This window comes from Heloderma suspectum, chromosome 2 (assembly GCF_057233095.1).
Source record: "Heloderma suspectum isolate Gila_16-S chromosome 2, 16-S_ref, whole genome shotgun sequence".
NCBI lineage: Eukaryota > Metazoa > Chordata > Lepidosauria > Squamata > Helodermatidae > Heloderma > Heloderma suspectum.
In genome coordinates this window covers 340,895,716-340,923,623 of record NC_139459.1, presented here as the reverse complement: position 1 = coordinate 340,923,623, position 27,908 = coordinate 340,895,716, and the positions used below count along the sequence as shown (strand labels likewise).

General features: G+C 46.3%; 2 protein-coding genes across 6 annotated transcripts; one reads left to right on the top strand and one right to left on the bottom strand.

Moving 5' to 3' along the window:
* The first annotated feature begins 221 nt into the window (after positions 1 to 221).
* LOC146355212 (uncharacterized) lies at positions 222 to 8,526 on the top strand. 2 transcript variants are annotated; one of them, XM_084830371.1, is made up of 2 exons: positions 222 to 315; positions 3,699 to 8,526. In XM_084830371.1, exons 1-2 carry the CDS (start codon positions 306 to 308, stop codon positions 4,826 to 4,828), a joined length of 1,140 nt encoding a protein of 379 aa, XP_084686497.1. In that variant the 5' UTR covers positions 222 to 305; the 3' UTR covers positions 4,829 to 8,526. The 2 variants fall into 2 exon arrangements, with proteins under 2 accessions (XP_084686497.1, XP_084686498.1); XM_084830372.1 differs by having other exon boundaries at positions 222 to 1,810.
* On the bottom strand, positions 6,678 to 27,653 carry LOC146355211 (zinc finger protein RFP-like). Of its 4 annotated transcripts, XM_084830337.1 has the most exons (7): positions 27,195 to 27,653; positions 26,335 to 26,430; positions 21,481 to 21,711; positions 19,262 to 19,284; positions 18,476 to 18,579; positions 16,467 to 16,520; positions 6,678 to 10,877 (listed from the first exon to the last, which is right to left on the bottom strand). In XM_084830337.1, the coding sequence occupies exons 1-7, from the start codon at positions 27,615 to 27,617 to the stop codon at positions 10,360 to 10,362; spliced, it is 1,449 nt and encodes a 482-aa protein (XP_084686463.1). In that variant the 5' UTR covers positions 27,618 to 27,653; the 3' UTR covers positions 6,678 to 10,359. The 4 variants fall into 4 exon arrangements, with proteins under 4 accessions (XP_084686463.1, XP_084686464.1, XP_084686465.1 ...); XM_084830338.1 differs by lacking the exon at positions 16,467 to 16,520; XM_084830339.1 differs by lacking the exon at positions 21,481 to 21,711.
* Between the last annotated feature and the right edge of the window lie 255 nt (positions 27,654 to 27,908).

The window sequence follows — 27,908 nt, the reverse complement described above, 5'->3', positions numbered from 1 at the left end:
GGCCCTTGGACTTCTGCCCTCAAGTCCTCCCCTGGCGGCACCACTGTTTTCAAGGAGCCCATAATGAGCCCAAGAGCGCGCAAAGCAGGCCAGCCCAAACAGAACAACAATTCCCAGCGTGCCCTGCCCGGAGCCCTTCCGCCTCTTTGCCACCAAGACTACATTTCCCATGGTGCTTAGCGGGGGCGACACAAAAGGCCACAGGAATGCGGACGGACCCTGACGGTGAGATGGGTGTTCGCGCTGTTGCGCTGCGCCCCGGATCCTCATCAGGCTAAAACCCTAAGCAGGCGCCTGCGGACAGGATGGACCCCGGTGAGTGCCTGAGATGGGGCTGGAGGGGGAGAACTGATGAGGGCAGCTCTGCGGGAGCGTCCCAAGGAATCTGATGCCGCCAGTGCACACGGTCAGGACTGGAGCGTTTTGCTGGCCGCTTTGTCGGCTCAGCTCGCATCGGGAGAGGAGCGCTCCCGTGGGCGTTGAGACGGCAGGGCCAAGGCAGGTGGAGAACTTGCTTGCTTCCTGTCGAGGGAAAACGCCAAGCCCTGTATCCTGAAACACCTGTGAGCAGGCAGAAAGATCGTTGTTGCATAGCCTTTGTTTACCTTTTTTTCTAGAAACGCTTCCTGTAACCACGTTGTTTTATTTTTATTGCATTATATTTTTACTTCCTCTTTACCATCTCAAAATGAATGACCCATACACACCCTCTACGCTCGTTTTTGAGTTGGCTTACTTACCACACCCAGGCTGTTTACTTGCAATTTGCAACCTAGGTTAGGATCCTGGTTTCACCTGTCACCCAAATATTGGAAGGGTCGAAAATTCCAACCCGTTTTCATCCTTCTAGTTTTAAAATCCCTGACTGAGTGGGCTGTATTCCCTGATTATAGCAGTGGTGCTCAAGAGGCAACTGATCTCGTGTTAAGGAAGCGATCTTCAGTATGTGCCTCTTCGTGAGAGAAAATGGGTAGGGAGGTCATTGGGCTAGACTGTGGGCAAAAGTGTTCTGGAGTAACATAAAATTCTTAACCTGGCAGAATGGAGAGGTAGATAAGGGCAGATTGCCACTACAAAAGTGGCATGGTGAGCCAGCCAGGTCCAGGTAGACAGAGTTGCCACATGCTAAACAGGTTGTGCTATCACAGGGTGTTCCCTCATGGCCACCACATGGCCTTGAGTGCAGCCCCTCCACTCCCATACTACTATAATTCAGTGCTGCTGTGCAGGAAAAAGCCACAATTTGCTACCAAATTTCAGATGCTATTGAAATTTGGTAGCAAACTGCTACAGAGAGTCAGAAGTGCCAAATTTCACTTGTTTTCAAGCTAAATGTGGTTCTTTTGTGCCTCTTTAGTGATTTGCTGCCACATTTTGGTGGCAAATCACCAAGTTTTTTGTCGCTGTAGGCTGTGCAGTGGCAAGAGTGCAGCCTCTGGTGGGACGGGTGTCCAGGAACTGGAAACTGGCCCTCGGACTGGCTGAAGTTGCCCATCCCTGTGCTATCGATTGCCTGCCTAGCTCATGGTTTAATCCAAATTTATTTTTCACACTTACAAGACTGCTCAACCCCTAAGGTCATGAGATGGGTGCTATGTCCCAAGAAGGCTCACAAATCAAATTTAAACATGGGAGAAATTTAGGGTGTGTGTGTGTGGGGGGGGAGATCCTTGTGTCATTGAAGTGACACAGGTTGCATTGTTTCAGACCATAAGTGAAATATTGGGGTAGATGGACCAATGGACTGACTCAGTATAAGACAGCTTCCTATGCTGCTGAAACTACTGTGACACAGAGGTGCACATAGGAGGTACATTTGTGTATGTGTTTGTCTGGAAGTTTGACATGGTTTACAATCCCGCAAAAGCACATTCTAGGGAGGTGGCCTTTTGCTATATAATAAGAGGGCCCAGTTTGGTATAGCATGTGAGCCCATCTGAAGGGCTCTGCACAACACTGGGCAGGCCTGCCAAACAATCAAGCTGATCTAAATTTGCAGTTCTGATACTGCATTATCTTTCTCCTTACAGTCTGGGATCCAAAGCAGTGATGTGTGTAAAGGCGAGAACCACATGCTCAGCCGGACCATCACTTGTTATTTTCAATGCAGCAGTTCCCTCCACCGCCAAAGAGACACCCTGCTAAAAAAAATATCGAACAGCAGCTTGTCTCTGTGGCCCTGGGATTTGTTGTAAGCAAATACTCAATGATGGCCAAACTGTACACAATGTCCTTGGCTATGTGTGTGGGTCTCTCCGGTACGCTTGTGTTTCCTTCTTTGGAACCTGGCCTGAATAAAGCAAGAACAAGCAGGGCTGGCAACAAACACATTGTCCCCTTTGCTGGTCCTTTAAGCCAAGAAGAACGAGGCTCAAAACACACAGGTCTGCATTGATGTCCTATGAGCCGATACATGTCCATCTCTTCCCTTCTCCCTCCGCATCTAATATATATGAGCCACTGCCTACTTCCAAAGTGGGATTTGCAGGTAAACTGCTTTGGCTTCCTTTATATCCAACAAAGGCTCCTTGGGACCATCTTTTCTGGGCCTTGCATACCATATTAAGGGTGCTTCTGAGGCATGTTCTCATTCACGTGCCCTTGTATCAGCCTTCCAGAGAAGGTTTGAAGGGGACAGTCAGAAAAATAACATAGTAACCAGTCTCAACTTGACTGTCAGAGGATGCATGCTGGAGACACGCCTTTCAAGCACCTTGAGCGCAGGAAGCATGTCACTTGAAATTTGGACTTGAGCAAACACCAGAGAATCCACTCAGGTGGAGAAGCCCAGCGAATGCTCTGAGCGCAGGAAGAGGTTTAATTGGAGTGCGCACCTCATTAGCCATTGGAGAGTCCACTTAGGAACATGGGAAGCTGCCTCATGCTGAGTCAGATCATGGGTTCATTTATCCCAGTATTGTCGCCACTGACTGGAACCAGCTCCCCAGGGTTTCAGGCAGGGGTTTTTCTAACCCTTCCAGAGAAGCCAGGGATTGAACCTGTGGCCTTCTGCATGTAAAGCTTGTGCTCTAGCCACAGCTGCTCCCCCCCTCCCCACCCCCCAGCACTTCAAAAGCACTGCGAATGATCCTTCTCTCATCTGGGCCTCTTAATACCCTTGCAATTGTGTGAGAAGGCAAGGCAAAACACAACGTTCATTACTTCATAGTGCTGGGGATACATATGGAAAGTGCCATCAGGTCAGGGTTGATATAACCATTGAGGAAGATCCCCCAATATCCTACCACCCTATAGCTGTTCATGTCCTTTTTTACTCCTCCACTTCCTTTTTTTCACTCCTACCCCTTTCCCTGTTTTCCTATACTAACTCAGTATAGTCCGAAGCTTGTGGTAACAGAGACAATGGATTATTCTGCACTGGAAGGGAGGGAAATTTTAATACTGTGTTTATAAACTTGGTAGTGGAGGAAATTCGTTTTTGTTTTTTTAAGTCAATGCAGGTCACATTTGAGTATTACCTAGTGGCCAAAGAGTTTGCTGTTGGGCTTCTCAGAACAAATCTCTGTCTTTCAAGTCTTCCTTCTCCCTAGAAGCTTAATCTTTTTACACTTCACTCACACACACACACCCTGCCACCACCACTACACTCCCAATATCTCAGATTGCCTTTGGCCTCATTGTGGACAGGGACCAGCTGATGGTAGACTCTTTTCTTTTTTTTTTAACTGTCATAACAGGTGAAGATTGGATCAAGAGAGAAAATGAAGAGGAGACTGCCGAGCAAACGGGTCCTGTACCGGTGGATCCTGAACAACCACCTGAGATGTTGTCAGAGGAGAGTGAGGATTTGTTGGATTCTGAGCAGCCAGAAGCCCACAAGGGGGATCTGGAACCTCCTGGGGATACGTTCGCAGGGGACATCTGTTTCGGCTATGAGAATGGCCCTCCGAGAATCCACCCGAATGACCGACCATTCAAGTGTGACGTCTGCGACAAAAGCTTCCGCCACAGCTCCAGCCTTTTGACCCACCGGCGGCTCCACACTGGGGAGAAGCCGTACAAGTGCACCGACTGCGGGAAAAGCTTCAACACCAGCTCAGCGCTCATCGTGCACCGCCGGACCCACACCGGGGAGAAGTCGTACGTCTGCTCGGACTGCGGCCGGTGCTTCAGCGAAGGATCGGTGCTCATCAAGCACTGGCGGATCCACACGGGGGAGAAGCCGTACAAGTGCTCCATCTGTGGCCGGGGCTTCCGGCAAAGCTCGCAGCTCCGGGCCCACGAGCGGACCCACACGGGCGAGAAGCCCTATGAGTGCCCGGACTGTGGGAAATGCTTCAGCACCAGCTCCAACCTCTCAGCCCACCAGCGGATCCACACGGGCGAGAAACCCTACATCTGCACCGAGTGCGACCGGCCATTTGGCCACAAGTCCCACCTCATCTCCCACCAGAAGACTCACACCGAGAAGCTGCACGCTTGTCCCGACTGCCCGGCCAGCTTCCGCATGATCCACCAGCTCCTGGTCCACCGCAAGTCCCACCAGGAAGACCGGCGCTACAAATGCCTGGTGTGCGGGAAGACCTTCAGCTACAGCTCCGCCCTGCTGGCCCACCAGCGGATGCACACAGGGGACAGGCCGTTCAAGTGCCTCGAGTGCGGCAGGAGCTTCATCCGGAACTCGGACTTGAGCAAGCACCAGCGAATCCACACAGGCGAGAAGCCCTACGAGTGCCCTGAGTGCGGGAAGAGGTTTAACCAGAGCTCACACCTGGTTAGCCATCGGAGAGTCCACTTCAAAGGCGCCGCGAAAACTCCCGACGCGAATGCGAGTGCCCCGGGGGAGCAGGAAATAGAGTCTTCCTGAAGATCCTCCTTGTAACATCCCTCTGCTGGTCCGTTGTTCAGGCTGCAGTGCTGTGCACACTTACCAGGGAACAAATCCCATTGGACACAGTGGGACTTCTGAGTAAACTTGCATAGCATTGCACTGAACTACAAAGAGGACTGTGTTTTATTCCATGTTTCCCAACTAAACAAAACTCTGCTCCAAGGCAGTTCAGATTCTCCATCAAGGATTGCTGAGTTCTGTGGCCTGGATGCCCTATGCACATTAAACAAAGTTACATATATTTGAATAATTTGTTCCATTTCTGCAGGTCACAGGAAAGGGCAAAGAGAGATGGCAAGGCACTGAGAAATCCTGCTGGTGGGAGATCCTGCTTGGCCTTTCTCTGGCTTCTGAGATTTTCCCAGGCATTGTCTACATGTTTTCAAGTCTATTTTTGTTGCTATGAAGGCTAGAAACTTGGGTTGTTGTTTTTAATTAGAAGTGAGATTCTTGTGCCCACTACTATGTGTCCTTGTGAGCGTATGGAATACACAGTCTTGCACATACTATTTAAGGCAAGTGAGGCAGAACAGTGTGTCTTGGTCAGGCTTGTTAAGTTTTCCTTTTATTTTTTTAATATGAGAGAAACCTTGCCAATAAGACTAGCTGATCAAACTGAAACTTAAAGGTCAGAGAATTTGTGGGAGGGAGGGGAAGGGCAGGAAGCTTTAATGATCTCCTCACCAAAGGTACAGAGAAACAAAGGGTCAGATTAAACTGGAATAGTTTATTTTCTGTGAGTCTTGTTTGTATGTACTTCCAGCGATTTGCTTTCAAAATGAATAGAGATCCAGCCAGCTTTTAATAACCACGTTTCATTACAGCTTTTTCCTGTATCTTAATAAAACATTAGAGATGAAGAATAGTCTTAACCAGGAAGAAGAGCTGTATTTTTAAAAGAAATAAATGGCTATCTAAATTTTGTAACTCAGTCATGAAATAAAATGGATTAGTTGGATGATGGAAACTAATTGTTGCCTCCCCCGCCCCCCCGTGCACTTTCCAAGAGACAATGGTTGAATTATTAAAGAATATGGCCATTGATGATAATTCCTGTAGAATATACTAATGTACGTATATACTGTCTTGTTCTATAAACCTTTATCAGGCACTTACTGACATTTCATCATAGCTGAGGCAAATGCGGAACAAATAATCCAGCATCAAAGCGTGCAGTCCATTTCTCTTTTTAAAAAAGAAATTACATCATGGGAATTTTGCCGTTGATAGGGGTGGGCACTTTGTGGCTGTCTAGGAGTTTTGGCCTACAATTCCTAGCATCCCTCACCATTGACTATTTTGACCAGGGTTGATGGATTGTAGGCCAAACATCTGGAAAGCCACAAAGTGATCATCCCTATTCAATTGGATGTAGTTTGCAGCCCAAATGCCTAATCTGTATGTAGAAATTCTAATTTTACATTTCTAATTTTGACATTTCGATGACTTTATTTTGAGGTAGAGGGTATGTGTATGTGCAACCACTAAAACTTCAGTGTGTATACATTTGCTTCAGCCGAAAAGTGCTTCTGGAACTTGGATACCAAATCTGAAATAATAAGTGCCCCCCCCCGGCGCCCGCAATTCTCATTAGGAAACCTACTGTGTTTATGTGAGATTTCTTTTGGATTCCATTTGTCACATCTAATTTGGGCATCATATTTTCCAGTCTGTTGAGCCTTGCCCCCTCTCCACCTGAAACTGAAGTGTCCTTTCATTCTGCTTGAAATTCTGTCCAGGTACTGCAAAGCTACCTGATGGCACAACCAACCAGAATCAGAGAGGGTTTGTTATGCCCACTGCTGGCTCCAGGTTTTTGAGAGCCTTTAGGCAAGGCATCGTCTGTGGGCCCCAGTGAGTCTGCCTTTTCGCCGCCATTGTCACCAGCTGCTGTTGCTCCTCATCCTCTTTCTCATCATTGCTGCCACTTGCTTGCTTGACAGGCAGGGAGCCAGGGAGCAAGTAGGCCGTGCATCTGCTGTGACTCCTTCTCACCACTACCATTGTCTGGCCAGAGTGACAGGCAGGTGAATGATAAGTTGCAATTGTGAAGAGGCCGAGAAACTCCAAGGGACTCTTGTTGGTGGAGCCCTGCTGAGGTGTAGACACTTGGCAGGTGCCCAACCATGTTGACCTGTGACGCTGGCCCTGGTTGTGTCCAAAATGTGCTATGGAGCAGCTATTATTTGAAAATGTACATGCTTTGCAGTACATTCAAATTTTATCCCTTTTCTTTAGTGTGTTTTACTTGCAGTATGAGGAATTAAACTCAAGAACCTTTGCAGTTCAGTCCTCGCTGTGTTTCTGTGGAAGCAGGTCCCACTGATTTCAGGCATAAGCCGGCTTAGAATGTTACAGCAGGGTCCTATTGGTGTTTATTCAGAAGTCACTTACTCCTATGTTCAGCTGATTGGATCGTTCTCTTTTAATTGGATTCCATATTCATTTGTGCTCCACCTAGTATGGTGATGCACCTAAAGATTTCTGTTGAATTGCTTGATCTCTTGGCCTCGCTCTGCCCCAAAAATCGCAAATCTCCCAAACCCTGCAATTTCTTTCTCTCGCTTTACTCAGGGTATCTACAGTTCCACACATGGGTGACCACTTAATAAATCTGACAAAGTGGGGTCTGGCACATGGAATCTTATGTCGCAATGAATATGTTAGTCTTTAAGATGCAACAAAACTCTTTGTTGTTTTTATGCCCAGTTAAGTGTGCATAGGATTGCAATGTGGTCCCTCAGAGCTTCTCCAAAATAGAATGTGACTATTGGCCTGAAACAGGTTTAACACCCCTAAGCTATATAATGCCTATCACATTTTGTGATGGGGTTTTTCCCCATTCATGATTTTGGTCTTATATGCACTCTCATTCTACAAGTCTAGCCATTACAGTACTCTTCCCATGCAAATTTTGGTTTTTAAGTTTGAAAAGCAATAAGGCTGCTACACAAACATACCCACGCTCTCCCTCTGTCTTGGCATTTCAGGAACCTTAAAAAAGAAGAAAAAGCTGGCTCTGTTCTCCTTGCAATACTGGAGCATTCAACGCTTTTTAAAAAAGGTTGTGAACAGCAGCATAGCAAGGCTTCTCACCCATCCCCAATCAGACTCCAGTTGCATTATTGGTGCAAGATCAGAGCTTATAGGAATATCGTACCAAACAAAATACAGGGGTAGGTGCATGATAACGCTACAGCAAATAATTTTGCACTTGTCAAATCTGATCTTTTTTTGTGGGGGTGAAGCATGTTCCACACTCCTAGAAGCAGACTGATGGGAAATGTTTACATGTCACCATAATCTAACAGAAGTGGCAGAGTCAGACGGCTCGGCTCCTCTTTGCCGGGAAAAGGAAGCCACTTTTGTTCAGGGGATGAAAGTTGCTGCTTGGGCCTGATCAGATTGATTAATTAGGCTCTTCAAAATTATTTTCATAGAGAACAAAGGGTTCTAGTGGGTGAACAGGTCCCTCATAGTGAGTGATCTGAGGACTGGATATACAAGATATACAGGCAAAATACCATGGAAAGGTAAGAGACCCAAATTTGTGAGAGCATTCCTAGTTTTGGAAGTGCGTTTTATGTCTTCGCCAGCAGTCAGTAAGCCAAACTTTTTTTGTTCTTGTATTATTAATTCTACTTAATAAACGTTTTGTTTATGTTTTAAAAATATTGGGCAGGTGTCTGTCTTACTCTAAAAGGCCGACTATACTAACTTAGCTGAGTGAATTGACTGATTTTAACATAAGTGTAATGCTTGTGAAAGGACACAGCTAGAGATCAGTATTAGGTGCAACAAACTTTAAACCTATTCAAAAATGTATAGTCAAATCTTGTGTGATCCCCCGCAACGGTAGTTTTCCCAAGTATATGAATTATATGGTGCATGTTCAGAGTTTGGATGGAGGGTGGACTTCAGATATGGATATGGGCCAGACATACCCAACCAACTTTGGGTTCCCAGATGTTGCTGGACTACAACTCCCATCACCCACAGCCAGCATAGGCAATGGTAGTTGTAGTCCAACAACTTCTGGGGGGCCACGGTTTGGAAAGACTGGACTACACAAAGTAATGCTTGAAGCTATATCTGCCTTTTCAATGCTGTACTAGAAACATTTAGGGAGGCAGGGGTGTTCCTGTGGCATGAACTCCTTAAAAATAAATGTTCTGGTTTTATCATGGTATTATGGCTAGGTATTGGAAAAGATTAATTACCCAACTGTCTACAAACATGAGCTGGTTTTATATCTTGGTGGGATCATTAAAGGACAAGGTTATTCCTGAATTCAAACGATATAATTGAACTGGGTACTGATAATCAAGTATAAACTGGAAATGCTGTGGTGTTCCCTACATTTTATCTTCCATCTCCCCACACATCCCTCCAAGGATTACAGATGGAGCAGCAACCCACAGAAGGATCTACATTTCCCCATCCCTGTTATAAATAAGAATTGTCCCTGGTAAACTTGCCAGTCTAGTTCTAACACGGGGTGAGCATCCCATGTGGGGTGGGGTGATGGGCCTCTTCTTTCACTTGCCCATAACCGAGACTTGTCCCTTAAGGCCTACTATGCAAACACGAACTACCGATAAGAATATATTATGTCTCTTTATTTTAAATTTCTTTAGCTGTTATGTAAACTGACAGCACTTAAGGTAAAGATTTGGTTTCAGACCCTAGTGCCCCCCTCCCCAGCCATATGATTTTAAGGATTTGAAAAATCCCCTTTCCCTGCCCCATCAAATCAAACAGAACATCTTTCGAAAAGTCTGTGCTGCATTCCCATCACTATATTCAGCAGCTGTGATATAAGCTCTTCTGCAGATTCTTACAACTCAAAAGGCTGAAGGAGCCAATGATTTGACTAAGAACCTCAGTGAGCTATTTCATCCATATGTCTCCTTCAAAGGAGACAAATCTTTCTCAGAGCTTGAAATCAATCTGTGTTGCTTAAAAAAAAGAAATCTGCTTTAGTTTGGGTCCTTTAGGGGTGAGTCTACATTAAACTATCAGTGCAGATCTATCCCTCTTCACAAGTTACAGTTTCTAGGATACTGAGTCACCTGTCCCTAGCCAAGCAAGTATCACCAAATGTTACAAAAGTCAAGAGTTCCCTTATGAATGGGAATGTAGCTTCCTCAATTGTGTAGATTGTCATGTACTGTTCTTGCAACAGGAACATAAGAACTGTATAGATTCTCAGATTGCTCATAGATCTAGCTGCCTCTTGCAGGTAGATCTCTTGCAGCTTTTAGAAATAATGTACTTCAAATAACAAATGTATTCACATTTAAACCAGAGGTGGTGTGTCTCTCATCACAGCATTGTAGATGCCTAGAAAGGCATTAATTTGAAACATACTGGGGGGCAGACAAGGAAGCATGAGACAGATACAGCATGTTTTTTCTCTGCTTCTGGAGGGCCAACTTGCTGTACAACAATAATCAATGGGCAATTTTACTCCTGGTTGTCGCTGTTAAAAGAAAGTCTATGCAAACCTAGGGAAATAGTCTGAGGTGGGACCTGAGCCCCACCCACAACCAAGGATGAATTCTCTCCCCTGCAAAAAGGCTCGTTGGGAATGTGAAGATCCAGTTGTCATTCACTGCATCAAAAAATGCCACCTCGCCTCCTTCATAGTCCAGACACACCCGGACTCTTCTGTAGGCCTTGCTCAGGGGCAGGGGGGTTGGAGGGGAGGTCAGAGCCCTGTAATGATCAGCCCCAAAGTGCTCTAAAGCCCAGATGCCCTCTTCAGGCCGGAAGCTGAATCTCTTCTTCCTCTTCACAGACTCTCTGGCTACGCCCACTGCCCAACACCCCCTTTCCACCACTTCGACCTCCCAGGAGTGCCTCCCTGAGGTAAACCCGTTGCAGCCTAGCACACAGGGGTACACATTAAACTGGTCCCGAGAGCAGGTGCGTTTCTGCCGTGTGCCTCCCAACCACACGCTTTTCCCATTGTCAGACAGGATGACGTAAGGGCCTGCTGTGTCCAGATCCAGCGTCACATCAGCTGTGAAGAGATGAGAGAGGAACATAGGGTAAGGGTGGGTGGCCTGCAACACTACTTTACCACAGGGTGGCACAGGATTCTTATGGTGGGGTCCCCTAGCAAAAGGGGCGAACAACTTGGAGGCCTCCTGATGTTTTGGCCTACAACTGCCATCAGCCCTCACCACTGGCGATCCTGGCTAGGGATAATGTATTTGTTTTGTGTTTTTATTTATTACGCTTACATCCCGCCTTTTCCTCCAAGGAGCCCAAAGTGTTGTACATATTCCTCCTCCTCTCCATTTTATTCTAACAACAACCTTGTGGGGTAGGTTAGGCTGAGAGACAGTGACTGGCCCCTGGCCCCAAAGTTACCCAATGAGCTTCATGGCCGAGAGGGGATTTGAACTTGGGTCTCCTCTGTCCTAGTCCAACACTCTAACCATAACAAGTTGTCCATCCCTGTCCTAGCATCTAGCCTTCCTGGCCAATCCACCAATGAAAATTAGAGTTCAAAACAGCACCCCAGTGGGTATGGCCAAACCAGTTAGACCACTGACTCAGTATTATAACAGGAACGAAGTAGGTAGTTTATTGAGGTACATTACTGAACAGAAGGGCCATGGATAAAAAATAAAAGCAACTTCTCAAGCATAGACCGAAGTAAACTCCAGTCCTACTTATTATTACATTTATATTCCACTTTTTTTCCTCTTGCAAGGAAACCAAGGCGGCTTACATGGTTTTCCTCCTCTCCATTTTATCCTCACAACAATCCTGTAATGTAGGCTAAGCTGAGAGTCAGCGACTGGCCCAAAGTCACTCAGTGAACTTCATGGCCAAATGAGGATAAGAGCCCAAATCTCCCGAATCCCAGTCCAACACTCTAACCACTATACCACACTGACTCCCATTTGCTTATTAGGTTGCAGCAGGGGTGGGGAAATGTGTGGCCCTCCAGATCTTGTTCGACTCCAACTCCCATCATCCCTGACTACTGACCATGCTGGCTAAGGCTGATGGAAGCTGGAGCCCAGCATCACTGGCGGTGGGACAGATTCCCTGCCCGTGTCCATCTACTTAAAAGCTAAACTGTCCTGACTCATTCTAAGTTTCACAACAGCTCATAGTCTCTGTAAATATTAAGAGATCTAATGCTCTGTTCTCCTTTGTCAGTTTCTAAGAAAGAGAACCTATCCAACTTTCCCATTCTTGGGTTTCTATGTTCATCACAGAATTTTCCCCATCTTTCTGTTCACCCAGATTTTCAGCGCATGTTAAATTCCATCTGAGCATCTCTCCTAACCTTGTCACTTCATCATTCTCTGGGCTACCAACCAATGCCTCTCTCGCCCCCTTTTCAGGCATTCAGCTTCTCTGTATGACAAAGGTTACAAAACCAAACTTCTCCAGTGCAGTAACCTATCACAGCTGAACCTCTAGGTCTGACAAGGACAGATGGGCAGGCACTATGTTTAAGCTGATCGCACTCACAGCAAACTTACATCTAGGACCTGGTTGGAGGGTCTGTCCTTTCCTTTACCATTCCAGAGCCGCACTGGATGTACTGTTAGAAGGTCCATCCTCTAGCCCAATATTCTGTTTCCAGCAGCAGCCAGCCAGGTGCCTCAGAGAAGCTCAGAAGCTGTGGACCAAGGCAGTGTCTTTCCCCTGTTATTTCTGGTATCTAGTACTTGAAGGTATACTGCCTTTGAACATGGAGGTTCTATTTAACAATCATGTCTAATACTTAACCTATCCTCCATTCATTTGCCTGACACTTAAAAAAAAGGCCATCTAAGAGGGTGACCATCACCACATCTTGCGGCAACGCATTAATTAGCAAGAGTTCCTTCTTTCTGCCACTTCAGCAAAGGGTGGTCCTAGGAACTGCCTACCTTGTGATAATATGGGCACCCGACAAGTTTTCCACAAGTATTATTTATTACATTTGTTATCCCGCCCTTCCTCCAAAAAGCTCAGGGTATCACACATGGCCCCTCTCCTTTTATCTTGCAAGAGCCCTATGAAGTAAGTTAGCTGGAGAGCAACTGGCCGAAAGTAAGGCTTAGGGCCAATCTGGGATTTGAATCCCAGCCTAAGGGCTAAATTAGAGGCGACTTGGGAGATCTATGTACAGTATACGATCTCTCAGGATTTTTTTGAAGGCTTAATAGGAGCTTCAGCAGGGTCCAGTTAGGATCAAGACTACAGTCGTGGTGGAAAGGGGTTAAAGACATGGTCTAAAGGCACTTGAGGCAGCCACCTTGCAGAAGCTAAGCAGGTCTGGCTCTGGTCAGTGCTTGGAGGGGAGACCACCTGGGAAACACATGTAGCCACCTTGAATTCCACAATGAAAGCAAGGTGGGATATAAGTATAATAAATAAATAAATAAAATAAATCTTTCACCATTTTCACAGTGAAAATCTCTCTTCCCCCTGCCCCCGAAGTTATCTGTCCCACAGAGGGAAACGTATTTATTGTTATTTATTTCCAACACTTATATACTGCCGAATATAATGACACCCCTCAGCAGTTCACAATAAATATTAAAATCACATTTAAAATACAACATTAAAAACACATTAAAAACAGTTCCAACTATAATAAAAACTATTCAAGGAGCAGTAAAATGGAGTGGCATGATTAATTTAATTACAGCCCAGGGAAAAGCTGGGTGAGCAAGTGTGTTTTCAGGAGGTGTTTAAAAGATGCCACATTTTCTGCCTCCTGAACTGCTCAAGGGAGGCGTTTCCAAAGGGTGGGTGCTGCAACAGAAAAGGCCTGCCATTGGGGTACTTCATGGCGACATTCCGTTCATTTTGGAATGACCAGCAAGGCCTCCTCTGATATCTTTAAGATCGCCTATAAGGGAAGGTGGTCTGCTAGGTATCCTGGTCCCAAGATGTTTAGGGCTTTATACGACAATAACATAACCTTGTACGTGGCTCAGTAACGAACAGGCAGCCAGTGTGCTTCTTTTGACACAGGTGTTATGTGAGCATTGCTAGCTGTCCCAGTGAGTACCCTAGCTGCTGCATTCTGCACTAGCTGCAGCTTCTGAACCATGCACCAGGCAGCCCCAGAGCGCATTGCCATAGTCTAATCGTGAGGTTACCAGTGCATGGATCACCATGGCTAGGCTGTCCCCATCCAGGAACAGGCATAGCTGGTATACCCACCGAAGTTGGTAATGAGCGCTTCGGGCCAGAAGCCAACTGGGCCTCCACCGACAGAGATAGATCCAGGAACATCCCCAAACTATGGACTTGCTCTTTCAGAGGGAACACAACCCCATCTAGAGCAGGCAAACACATCAGTTCCTGGACCTGGGAACTGTCAACCTGTAGGGTCTCTGTCTTAATGGGATTCAGCTTCAGTTTATTGGGCCCCATTCAAGCCATAACCATCATACAGATACCTTACAAAAATGCTATCCTACTCCAGTCTCTAATGTGCTTGATTTTTTTTTCCATACAAGGAAGGGGTGGACAACTTGTGGCTCCAGTTGTTTTGGCCTACAGCTTCCATCAGCCCCAGGCAGCATAGCCAATGGTGCAGGATGATAGGAGCTGTAGGCCCAAACATCTGGAGGACCATAGGTTGCTCACCCCTGATATCCTGATGAGCAAACTAGCTTGAAGTAGGCTAGATGCAACAACGATCCGGTGGATCCACAGTTGGCTACAGAATCGGACTCAAAGAGTGCTTATCAATGGGACCTTCTCAAGCTGGGGAGAGGTAACGAGTGGGGTACCGCAGGGCTCAGTCCTGGGCCCAGTGCTCTTCAACATTTTTATTAATGACTTGGAGGAGGAGGTGCAGGGAATGCTGATCAAATTTGCAGATGACACAAAATTGGGAGGGATAGCTAATACTTTGGAAGACAGAAACAAAATTCAAAGTGATCTGGATAGACTGGAGCGCTGGGCAGAAAACAACAGAATGGCATTTAATAGGGACAATGGCAAGTTCTGCACCTAGGAAAAAGAAACCAAATGCACAGTTACGAGATGGGGGATACGTGGCTCAACCACACTACGAGCGAGAAGGATCTTGGAATTGTTGTCGATCACAAGCTGAATATGAGCCAACAATGTGATGTGGCTGCAAAAAAGGCAAATGCTATTTTGGGCTGCATTCATAGAAGCATAGCTACCAAATCCCAGGAAGTACTAGTTCCCCTCTACTCAGCACTGGTTAGGCCTCATCTGGAGTACTGTGTCCAGTTCTGGGCACCACACTTTAAGAAGGATGCAGACAAACTGGAGAGGGTTCAGAGGAGGGCAACAAAGATGATCAGGGGACTGGAAACAAAGCCCTATGAAGAGAGACTGAAAGAACTGGGCATGTTTAGCCTTGAGAAGAGAAGACTGAGGGGAGATATGATAGCACTCTTCAAGTACTTGAAAGGTTGTCACAGAGAAGGCGGCCAGGATCTCTTCTTGATCATCCCAGAGTGCAGGACACGGAATAATGGGCTCAAGTTACAGGAAGCCAGATTCCGGCTGAACATCAGGAAAAACTTCCTGAGTGTCAGAGCAATACGACAATGGAACCAATTACCTGGGGAGGTGGTGGGCTCTCCCACACTGGAGGCCTTCAAGACGAGGCTGGACAGCCATTTGTCGGGGATGCTCTGACTTGGATTCCTGCATTGAGCAGGGGGTTGGACTCGATGGCCTTGTAGGCCCCTTCCAACCCTACTATTCTATGATTCTATGATACAAGAAGTCCATTATGTATGGCACTATGAGCTCTTTGGAGGAAGGGCAGGATAAAAAATGTAATAACTAGCACTTGTGGAAATTATCTTGGGTGCCACTCTAAAAGCAATCCTCCACCGGCTGTCCAAAGAGGTATATTGCCAACAAGGTTACACTGCGTAATTATAAATCACTGTCACTCCCATACAGGCCCAGTGTCAGCACCAGGCACGGTGAGGCAAACGCTAGGGCCCACAGGGCTGACACCGTAAAACCTTTCAACGTTTTTAAAATATGATAAACTTTTGTTTTGGCCTACTGCACTGGAGAGAAGTGCCAAGCAAAGCAGCTTCAACGACCATTGTCTCATTACCTCAGAAGGCTTCTGGGCTTAGAGGTCTAGGCCTATGCTGGAGCCTAGAGACACTGTGAGGTAATGAAGATGGCAGGAACTGCTACAGCTGCTCCATTCAGTGCTTCTTTGCTGAGTGCTAGACCGAGTGCTGCTGCCCACTGTCACCTGGTGAGCACAGGGGCAGGTGGGGGGGCGTGCAGTGGCAGCTAGCAGCGATCAGCAGAGAAGCACCAAGCACAGCAGTTAGCGCAGCCGCCACTATCTTCATTTCCCTTGGGGGCGGGGGGTGACACCAGGATGCCATGGGAGTGGACAGAAGGAAGTTTGCCCAGGCCAGCCCTGCTTCCACATGGGGTCTTTTCAATAACAGCAGATATAAGGAATTTATCTGTCTTTCTTGGAAAGGTGCTTCTCTATACTGGATCAATCACAGTAGCTTCGTCATACTTTAGCAAATTAATTCAGAGCCCCAAAGACGAATAGCTGGAATAATCTGTAGTCTGAGAATATATTCATGGAAAATCCCATCTTTCTTTAGGTCCTGCACACCTATTGCTGAAGGCACTTTCTCTTCTTTTTCTTGAAGTTCAGTGAATAAAGAGTCTAGAGAAAAGCAAAAAAAAAAAAAATGGGGGGAGTGAAACTACATGTACATTGTTTGATATGTTATGCGTTATGATGCTATTACGGGACAACAATCATGGAGGAAGAAGCTGATGTGCAGAGGCAGAGAATGAGCCCAGATTTATTACCAGGAAATCTGGAATCCAATGTGCCGCAATACCTGCAGTACCACCAAAAGACCCAAATTCCACAGTCCTTGTCAATTTTGCAAGTTAGTAATATTTAAATTTAAGTACCCTCCCATTGCCAATCCATATTCCCCCTCCAAATATTTCAGGTGGTGGGATGGGGCAAGAGAAGCATGTGCAGCAGGATAAGCAAGTAGTAGTAGAAGGTGGGTGATGCCTGAATTTAGCAAGCCTTTCAAGGCAGAAATATACGTTCAGAGCATATGCACTGCCCCCCACCTCAGGGATTGGGGAACCTGTGGCCCTCTAGATGTTGTTGGACTCCAACTCCCATTATCCCTGACCATTGACCATGCTGGCTGGGGCTAAGGGGAGTCCAACATCATCATCATCATCATTTGGAGGGCCACAGGTTGCCCACTGTGGGGTTGGAGGGGATACGTTCACGACAGGAATGGCTGGCAGGCAGGCAGAGGATGTTAAACCCTCCCCTCAGCTCCTGACTTTCCTCTCCAACTCCCACCCACCTGCCCCTCTCTCCAGTCACTTTCCCTCCAGCGGAATTTCTAGAGCTGTCTTTCCATCACCAACAGGTATCTGGAACCTGGGCTCGGGGGGGGGGGGGAGGGGGGAGTGGCAGAAGGGTTGAGGGTCCTTCCCCACTCACCAGTCAGCTCTCTGTCATGTCTTCCCCCTTCCACTTGATGAAGGAGAAAGAGCAGCTGGGCTTTGAGGACATGAAATGGAAGCGTTACATGCAGATCTGCAGTGTCCAATCTCTCCCAAATGGATCGTCTTTGCAGGTACCTTTTAGATCAGGGGTGCTGAACTTCAGGGCGGGGTGGGGGGCAAATCGGACCATCCTGGGTTCCCCAGATGGCCCCACCCCCTTCCCCTCATCCCACCCTGAACTGACAATAGTTTGGTGGTTTCCCATGTTTTATGCAGTTCTTCCCCATTAGTGCCTCTCCTAAGGCTTAGTTACTGGCAGTAAGTGCTTTAGGCTAAATATGCTGGCATTTTGGCCCTGCCCCCTTTGCCCCGGCCACACCTTTTACTGCCTTCAACCCCACCCACTACTAGAATGCAGCCCCTGACAGCTTCTCTGACACTGAATTTGCCCTCAGGGAGAAAGAGGTTGTACACTCCTGTTTTAGATCCTCCGCTGTGAAGAATCCATGTGTGTCCCCTTTGCCAACGAGAGGGGTTGATATATTAGGTAGTGCATTTCCGATAGCGCTATAAATATAATCTCCAACTGGAAGAACCCCCATCCCACCCCCAAAGAATCCTTCTGCTCAGATCGGAACTTCTGCGTTCTTGCCTACCACCAATGGGGTAGCTGTGCCTTTTTCCTCATAGGGGCAAAAGCAACAAGAGGGGGGGTGCTTTTTCATAGAGAAACAGCCCAGGGTCAGATCAAGCCCCCTCTCCCCATTGCCATGCCAGTCCCTGCTTCAATTGCAGCCCCAGAGGCTGCATTTTATAAAATAAATGAAAGGGAGACAACAGATCCCTGCTGGATCAGACCTTGGAGGTCCTTGCAGTCCAGCATCTGACTTCCCACAGTGGCCAACCAGACGCCTCCAAGAAGCCCACAAGCAATAGCGTTCCCTTGTGAATCGGGAACCTGGCCCCAAGAGGTGCCACAATCCACTGAGAGTTAAGTAAGTCATAGTGGGCTGCTGCAGGGATTGTGTGAACCAGGTCAGTGACAAAAGCTGGCACATTTCTGACGAGGGGAGAGAAACCCAGACAGAAGCAGCTTGGTACAGTTATGAACAGAAATGGTCAGTTTTCCTTTACCTTTGAATTTCTTCAGGGTTTCTGCTAGGGAAATGGTTTTCTTAGCAAATGTACTAAGTTCCTTTTTCAGATCTGGAGAAGCCTCTGATGGCAGATCAAATGACCTAGCAAAGAGAAAACTCAAAACTAAATTATTTTTGTATGCATTCTGAGGCAAGATCATTTTGGCCTGGGAGCAGATACAACACAGGAAGTAAGTCTGGCAAGCTTCCCCTGCTATGGTTCATCAAAATACCCTCATAAGATTTTTTTGATTGGCCTTCCTGTCTCTTTCATCAAACTTTTTCTCACTGTCTTGAATTCTTCAGTTCCCCTAATCTGCTCATCACGTCTCTTTTCTGCTCTCTGCATTGGCGCTCTCTTCTCACATCCTACTTCTTTAAAATTTCTTAACTGTTAAATGTTGTAATTGCCTTATTCCCACTTATCTATCTGCTTTTCTGTCTGTCCAGACCACCTCCTCATAAACCGAAGATTACATTGCTATACTCCAACTCCTGCCTGTTGTTCCAAATCTTTACCTTCTGACAGCCATCTGAATCCTTCTGTTGGTGCACTTAAAAGCTGGCAATGGATTCCTGCATTGAGCAGGTGGTTGGACTCGATGGCCTTGTAGGCCTCTTCCAACCCTACTATTCTATGATTCGATGGTCAAAAACTTTTCAGTGGAGCCAATGTATATACTTCGCTATGAACTATCATGTGTTCAGGAATCAAGTGATGTAGGTGCATGTGTGAACCAGCCCTTGGACCCTTTGTAAAGAGGAGCTGGAAAAAACCACATACCTGGTCAGTAACTCCTTGACGTTCTGGAGGGATGAGAAAGAAGACAGAGTTCACATTATGAACATGTAAACTTTCCAAGTATATTCTGCTGTCATAGCGACTGGTTCGGATAAGACACCATGGTTCGTCATGGGTTATTTAACCCATGATGAGCCACTGCACATCCAGGTGCCATGTTACAGGTCCACCCACCCAGTGGTTGTCATGTCATGCAAACCTGGCGAGTGTGGGTTAGCTGAGGGTTAAGCAATCCTTGCATAAGCCTAAGACAGGACATAGATTATATGAGGGTTATTTAACTTTTGCATAGCCCATGCTTGCCGAGTTCGCATGACTCAACCCTGAGTGGGGGTTGCATATTCAAAATGGCAGTCGCATATGCCCCATACACGGCGCAGTGTTGTATCCTGCAGCGGGCTGTCATGTTGTGCAAACAGCCCCTGTCTGAAATGGGGTAGTGAACCTGTAGGCTTCCAGTGGGAGCTAGAATACAGCTCCCATTATCCCTGACCATTGCCCATGCTGGCTGGGGCTGATGGAAGTTGGAGTCCAATATCACCTGGAAGACCACAGGATGTCCAGCATCTGGTCTAGGAGATTCTTCTTCCTTTAGCTAATCTGAAGAATGGTCATACATCTAAATCTCTTGAACAGAGCCATAGTACCATGGCTACAATCGGTAAGCAACATTGGTAGTAACTATATCATACAACTGGTAAGCAACCAACAGCCTTCCTGCTCCTCCCATAATTCCATGGCAAGGCAAGTAAGGATGGCCCATCCACCCCCCTCCCTTTAACAGCAGGTGGAGCTGCAGCAATTAGCAGGTGATAATACTTACCTCCTTGCCATGAAAGGAATTGCCTGCTTTGCTAATTTCTGCACAGCTGAGCCTCTTTTAAAGGGACAGAGTAGGCCAGGCGGGTTTTCTACTAGCTAATTGGTAACACTGTAAGAAGCCCCTAACACTGAGGGGAAATGTGCTAGGCAACATTAGTGATCTGGCCTGTGACGTGTTTCACTTATTAGCCATGGTGGATTGTGGTGCCCATGGGCACCAAGTTGGCCATTCAAGCTGCTGCCACCCAGAACCCATGGGCTATTCTAGGGTTGCAGGTGGCACCCCAACAACCCACCCTCACCAGGTTTGCACGCAACGAGAAGCTACACCACACCCCTGCCACACCCCAATCATGGCTGCAGCTGCAACGAGAAGTCCCACCAAGAAATTAATAGTGAATGACCACTATTAATAATGTGATTGTCACTGTCAGTACTGTCTGCATTTCATTTCCTTCTGACCTCACTGTATACAATTCTCCCCCCACTCCCCATATGTGCTGTATATATACCTGAAATTCTTGATAACACTCCATGCATCTGATGAAATGGGCTATAGTCCCCAAATGCTTCTGCCAGAATAAATGTGCTAGTCTTTAAGGTGCCATTTCTGAGGCAGCAAATCAGCCTTAGAATGTTACATAAAGATTCACGACTCCATCACATCAGGGGCATCTATGTTCAGGTCCTACAGGTGAAACACCATCTGCTATGGTGTTGAACTGGCAGTGGGACACTAGCACTCCATCCTGTGCACTGTAGCACCTGCTGAACTCCTTTTTACTACGCTGCTGTTAAAACTCAGGGCAGGAGTTCGTGGGGATTAAAGATGCTAAATGTTGCAGGTTTAACAGCTGCAGGGTTGTGCAGGTGCAGTACTTCTAAGGCTAGCATTTTAACAAAAGCCCTTGCATCGCACAAACATGCCCTGGGGCATCTCGCCAACAGACTGGGCCTTACAGCCCTAATCTATGGCCTGGTTTGCTGACATAACAACCCACAGTGGCTTCATTTACTTACAGGGGCTGTCACATGATCCCAGGCTTGCCATGGCTTGGGGTAAGACCCCCAAATATATCACAGGTTTTAGGGTTATTCTTGGGTTGTCCAACCCTCAACCAATCCCTGCCGCCTGGGTTCGCACAGCAAGCCTGGCGCCCACAGACGCCACGAAAAAATTATGCCTGTGGGCACCTAGCACAACACAATGCCTTTGTGGGTAAATTAAGCCAGGGTGGGCTGCCATGATGTGCAAACAGACCTTATATGATAACCCCTGAATTCTATCGTCACTGCTGAATCCAGGACATTCAGACCCAAATATTTTACCCATTATTAGTCCTTAGTCAACATTTCTTGGCAAAGATTCATGTTTGCACCTGCAGGAATTCACTATCCGGCTTTTTACACTTCTCCTCCATCTCACTGATCAGGTCCTCAAGAACAGAAATCCCCTCAGAAAATTTGGTGTTATTTTCCTTCTGCCCTTTATTAATCTCCAGCTCCAGCACATTCAGTTGGTCTAGAAGGCCCTCCTCCATTTCTTCAAGAAATTGATGCAGCCGTTCAAATTCAGAAGCCACCTTCCTCCTTTCAGCATCTAACTTTTCCTACAATTAAAAGGCCAACAGAGGTAGAGGTAAGTACTAACAATGCGTTCCAATGAACACTTGGGGACTGGCCTACACGGACAGTGGAATGAGGTGACAGAATGGACTGTACTGCAGATGGGTAGTTCATATATTCAAGGGCTGTTTCTCCCCTATATAAAATACTTCATGCAAGTTTTAAAAATCTCGCCTCAGGAAAAAGATTCTAAGCCAGCCAAATTCAGAGTTGCCAGGAATTATTTCTGAAATGAAATGTTGTGGGTGCTGAATGGGTGAGCAACCAACTAAGCAGGATGACTGGAAAGGCTCTTAGTAATGTCAATTAATGAGTGAGAGGGTGTTATCCTGATTGCCTGTGGGGATGGAGTTCGTGATTGGCTTGGCAGGATCAGGAACACAGGAAGCTGCCTTATATGGAGTTGGACCATGGGTCCATTAGCCCAGTATTGTCAACATGACTGGCATGGCTCTCAAGGGTTTCAGGCAGGAGTCTTTCTGAAGCCTACCTGGAGATGCTGGAGATCTAACCTGGGCCCTTCTGCCTGCAAGGCATGTGCTCTGCCATTCAGCCACAGCCCCTTCCCCTTCCCCTCCACTCAGGAACTCCAGTGCTCTGGAGTCAATTCAAGTGTCCAGTCCAATATCAGATCTTTAGGGTACGTGCTGTTCCTGGCACAAGGTCTCCTCCCCTTGGCTGTTAGTCTTTTCTAGTGTGAAAGACAGCTACAGAAATAGGAGGTGGAATCTTTGAGACAGAATGCAGTGACACTGGTAATAGAACTGAAATAAATATACTACAACAGCTCTGTACCTAAGTGTATATATCCTTATTTTCTGGCTTTCATTATTTTAAATGTTTAAGGACTTTCCTGCCATGATCTCTTGGTTTTCACACAGGATGGTTAGTGATCTTGTTTCATTTGGCATATTGTAATGCAAATTTAAGGTTTATATTGGCCAGAATGAATCATAGAACAACAGGGTTGGAAGGGGCCTATAAGACCATAGAGTTCAACCCCCTGCTCAATGCAGGAATCCAAAGCATCCCTGACAAGTGGCTGTCCAGCTTCATCTTGAATGCCTCCAGTGTGGGAGAGCCCACTACCTCCCTAATGTCAATGCTCATTTACATTACAAATTCAGGAGGGGTAGCCCTGTTAGTCTGTTGCAGCAAAAACAACAGAGTCGTGTGACATCTTAAAGATTTAACAAATTTATTGTGGCATTAAGCCTGGGCTCACACTTCCCACGTCATCACTTGCATCAGATGAAGTGCACCTAAGCTTATGCCAAAATAAACTAATTTATTTATTTAAAATATTTCTTGGCTGCCTTTCTGGGCAGAAGCCCTCCCAAGGCGGCTTACAGCAATAAAATACATAAACGTGTTTGTCTTTAATGTGCCACAAGTTTGTTTATTTTTACATTACAAATGCATCTCTTCAACTTACTCCCAAGAGAGGACTGATCCACATATGCAGCACAATGAGGGAAGAATGACGTGGTAGAATTCTGGATTGTACCACTTCAGACTGCAGGTAGGGGTTAAAAAAATTAAAGTTCCCCTGCAAGTAGAAACCAGCATGACAAGGAATAGGGCCAGCTTAGATTCTTTCTCCTGAGTTGCGAGGAGGTGTTTTGGAATTTTTTTTACTTGCATGAAGCATTTTGTTTCTCATGAAAACTCCCTTTTGAGTCAGTCTGCTAATTTTATTGCATATAACCATAGGTTCTTATTGTTTGACCACAAAAGAGACATAGTCACACACACACACAAAGATTGAGCAAGCCAATCAAATCAATTCATCATGTGTGCAGCTTACAGCAATGTTTTTTAGGACCTTTGCTCTAATATTTTTAGCAACCACAGCAAATAAAGCTATTTGATCAGATACATAAAGATCAGTATTTACAAGTAGTTCACATGTTTGCTCAGCCAATTTCTATCAGATATGCCTCCCAACAAAGGGGCAAAAAACTTTTCCTGGGGACCCCCGCCCCCCTAAAATACACAGAAGAATATCCTCTTTTCAGAAGACTCACCCTGTCTTTTATTTTCTTCAGATAACCATTGTCCTTGGCTGAGAGTACTTGATATGCTTTTGAGAGCAGTCTTGCTGGGAGCTGTTTTGCCCAACTCACTCCTGAAACTCCCACTGGGCTGAGTGCTTGTTCTCATTCATTCACATGCCCCATCACCTCTGTTCCAGCCGTCTTACCCATTATGCTTCCCCTCTCCTTTGGGACAGCCTTCAGCATCATACCCTTAACTTGTAATGTTGCATTCAGAAGCTGGTGTGGTCTCTGTCTTTCTTTTAATAAACATACTTACTTGATTACGTCCTGAAATCCTTGCCCTGTCCTTCCTCTAACCTTGTGATGAAAGGCCACTATTTAGACCAGGGGTGGCCAACAACTCCCATAATCCCTCACCATTGGCTATGCTGGCTGGAAGTGATGGGAGTTGTAGGCCAAAACATCTGGAGGGCTACAAGTTGCCCACCTCAACCTAAGTTATGCATGCAAATTCCTGTTACTTTGGCCAAGGTGAAAGTTTTCTGAGCCAGCTTTACCAGACAGATAGCTGCCTGCCCTCTGGTGAAAATACAGCCAAAGGCTGAAGAGGAATGATGTAACAGACTAATTCCCCAATCATGTATTGTTCCTGAGGGGTGCACTCACTGGCCACAGAACCGGATTATGAATCCTGTTCAATACACGTGTGCCTGAGCAGGTGTGGTTAACAGTTCAGAGTGGTTTTATGCGGCGGTTTCCCATTACAGCACTGATCCGGTCGCACGTGCGTAGCTTCCTGCTTCAGCAGTGCTACAATACTAAGTAATCAAAGGACATTCTCTGGGCCCCATAGTATAAATGAATTAACAGCAAGCTGGAAGTCTCTCCCCCACCCACACTTCAACATCAAATGTCAGTCAGCTTTGCTAGGAACTCACTGAATGGCTTTCAGCAAGTTGTTTGGCATCTGCTCCTTCTTCGTGATACAATATTGCTGTGCTAATGGAATGATTACTATAACAATATATGTGAAGCAGCTAGGAAAAGCCTTACATAAATGCAAGATAGTCTGATATATTTCTGTATTATATTATATTATATATTATATTCTTTATATTTCTTGGTGTGTCTGCTCATGTGTGGGCTTTTTCTGTGCTGGCCCCCAACTTATGGAATGCTCTCCTCAGGGAGATCTGCCTGACACCTACTCTGTTAACTTGGATCACTGCAACGCATTACACATGGGGCTGCCTTTGAAAATGGTCTGGAAACTTCAGCTGGTCCAAAACAGGGCAGAGAGATTGTTAATGGGGACTGGCCAATGAGATCATATGGCTGCCAGTCCATGTCTGGGCCCAATTCAAAGTGCAGGTATTCACATTCAAAGCCCTAAACAGCTTGGGGCCAGGGAATCTGAAGGATCGCCTCCTCCCATATGTGCCTGCCCGGACCCTAAGATCATCTTCAGCGATCCTTCTCCAAGAGTCCTTGCCAAAGTGAGGTGGGTGGCTACAAGGAAGAGGGCCTTTTCTGCTATGGCACATTGGTTGTGGAATGAGCTCCCTAGAGAGGTTCACCTGGTGGCCACGTTGTATTCCTTTTGGCACCAGGTGAAGACCTTTTTATTTTCCCAGGAATTTTAGCATTTTAGCATTCTAGTCTTTTAGCTCTGCTGTTTTAAATCTGTATTTTATATCTCTTCATTGCTGCTAGATTTTATTCTGGTTGTCATTTTAGTTTTGTATTGTAGTTTTAAGTGTTTATATTTTATATTGTTTTATACTGTACTTTGTGGTTTTAAGTTTTGTGAACCGCCCAGAGAGCTTTGGCTACTAGGCGATATAGAAATGGAATTAGAAAAATAAAAACACTTTCCAGTGCTGGGCAAAGACCTTTTTATTCTCCCAGGCCTTTTAAAATAATTATTAAACTGCTTCTTAATTTATTTTTAATGATATGATTAATGCTATGTTTTAAAACTATTTTCCCATGTTTGAGCTGCTTGGATATTTATTTCTACTTTTAAAACTATTTTAAATTATTGTTGCTGCTTTTAAATCTTAAAAAAATGTTTTATGCTGCAATCTTAATCACCTACCTGGGTGTAAGTCTCATTCGACTCAGTTGAGCTTACTTCTGAGAAGACATAGGACTGCACAGTTAATGCATTTTATCACTGCCTTTATGATTTTTTGTCTTTTAATTTTTCTTTTATATTGGATTTGTGTTTTTTTTTTAATGTTTAGTGCACTGGCCTGGGAACCCTTGGATGAAGAGCAGTTTAGAAAATTTAAAAATAAGTATTTAGTGGTTGCAGCATAGGAGGGATTTGTTTTTCACACCAGATACCCTCAGCCCAGCATATAACGTGTGCCCAGTTATACTTTGCAACAGCAGTTAGGGCAGCCAATGCCTAACAGGAACTCCCACGTATCACATTCCACGATTAAGAGCTCACACAGGCCCAGAACTCAATCTGCAACTGGTGAGCAAACTCAGATAAGGCAGATCATCTCTTCCCCTCACAGTGGCTCTTCATCCAGTAACTGACTTCCAAGGCTTTTCCTCCCCACAAGTCTGTGTTAGCTAACTGAAACAGGGACTTACCAGTTCCTCCTCAGTTGTCCTCTCACCAGCCTGTTTAAGCTCCTGCAGCTTTGCTCTCTCTTGCTGAAGACTGTGGGATTGATTCCGAATTTGTTCCTGGAAAAAATGAAATAATTTTGCAATGACAAAAATAAATAGGACACCATTCACACAATGAGGCAATGCGTATTTTTGTTTTCTTTTTGAAGTAAATCACAGGTGTAGGGCCCTCAGTTTGGATTGGGACCCTGGCAGATCCCAGGGAGCTTCCAAACAGAGGGCTCCTGAGCGCTAAGAGGCAAAAGGCACTGTGAGGCTATTCCATCTTTTGCTCCTTAAGAGGTTTTCTTCTGGGAAGAAATAAGATGGAAGAAGAGGTGGGAAAGCATTGCATGGCCACAAACACAGGAGAGTCTGGAAGCACCCTCCCCCATCACCCTCTCTCCCCACGCCCTTACCACCTGCAGCTCCTTTTTCTACTGGAAGGAAAGTTCCCATTTATGCGGATGAAAACTTTCCTTTCAAGGCAAATAGGAGGTGCAGGAGTCCCAATCTGGATTGGATCTGCAGCAGAAGGCAAAGTCTTAAAGCAGCCCCGCCCCCGCCGAATCCTAATCTGGATCCAAGGCTTCCACACCTTTGAAAATTCCCGCAATTGCTAATTGCATGAATGGTATCACATCAAGCTTTGGCCCTAACAAAGCTACCCTTCCAGAATTTGTCTCTGTGCAAATCACGTCTTTGAAAATTCTGATTCCCCTGGAAGTATAACTGTACCGTTCCTGTTTTAACAGAATCCAATTGGCGACCAAACTCTCACACAGAGAAAGGTCAGCCGCTAGTGCAAGTGCAGCTGGGGTCTGTGACCAGCGCTGTCTTACCCTATAGTCCACGGCAGCCTCCTCTATGGGAAGCACAGCGTGAGCTCGGTGTTCCTTGGATCGATCGCATACCACGCAGATGAGGGTCTGGTCATCTTCACAGAAGAGCTTCAGGGCCTCCTGGTGCCTGCCGCAAGCTCCCTTCCCTCCTGCCGCTTGGTCGGCCTGCAGCTTGAACCGCTTGGCGATGTCGACCATGCTCGCCAGCTCCCTGTTGGGCCTGAAATCTCTCTTGCAAGCTCTTCGCCGGCAGTGGGGACAACAGAACCGTCTCCTGGACTTCTCGCAGCATTGCGTGATGCAGCCCAGGCAGAAATTGTGCCCGCACTCTATGGAGACCGGGTCTTTGAAGTATTCTAGGCAGATAGAGCAAACGGCTGCCTTTTGCAGGCCTCGCACGGGGTTGTCTGCGCCCGCGTCCATGACCGCCCCCGCCCGCAGGCTCTGCGAGACAGAGACAAAGTTCGGGGCGTCCGCCGGCACAGGCACAGGAGCGAAGAATGCAACGTCCTCCCCCAACCTCATTCTGATTGGTCGCTTTCTCGCAGGCAGCGTTGTGGAGACGGAGTTTTCAGAAGCTCCCTGTAGAGGAGGCGTTGCGATCGCGTCAGCGCTTTCGAGCAGGGTGCAGTTTTGGGGCCAATTCTGTGGTGTTTGATGGAACTGTGTTCGAAGGGGCTGGAGGGGAAGTTTGTGGCACACTTGGTTCTTTGT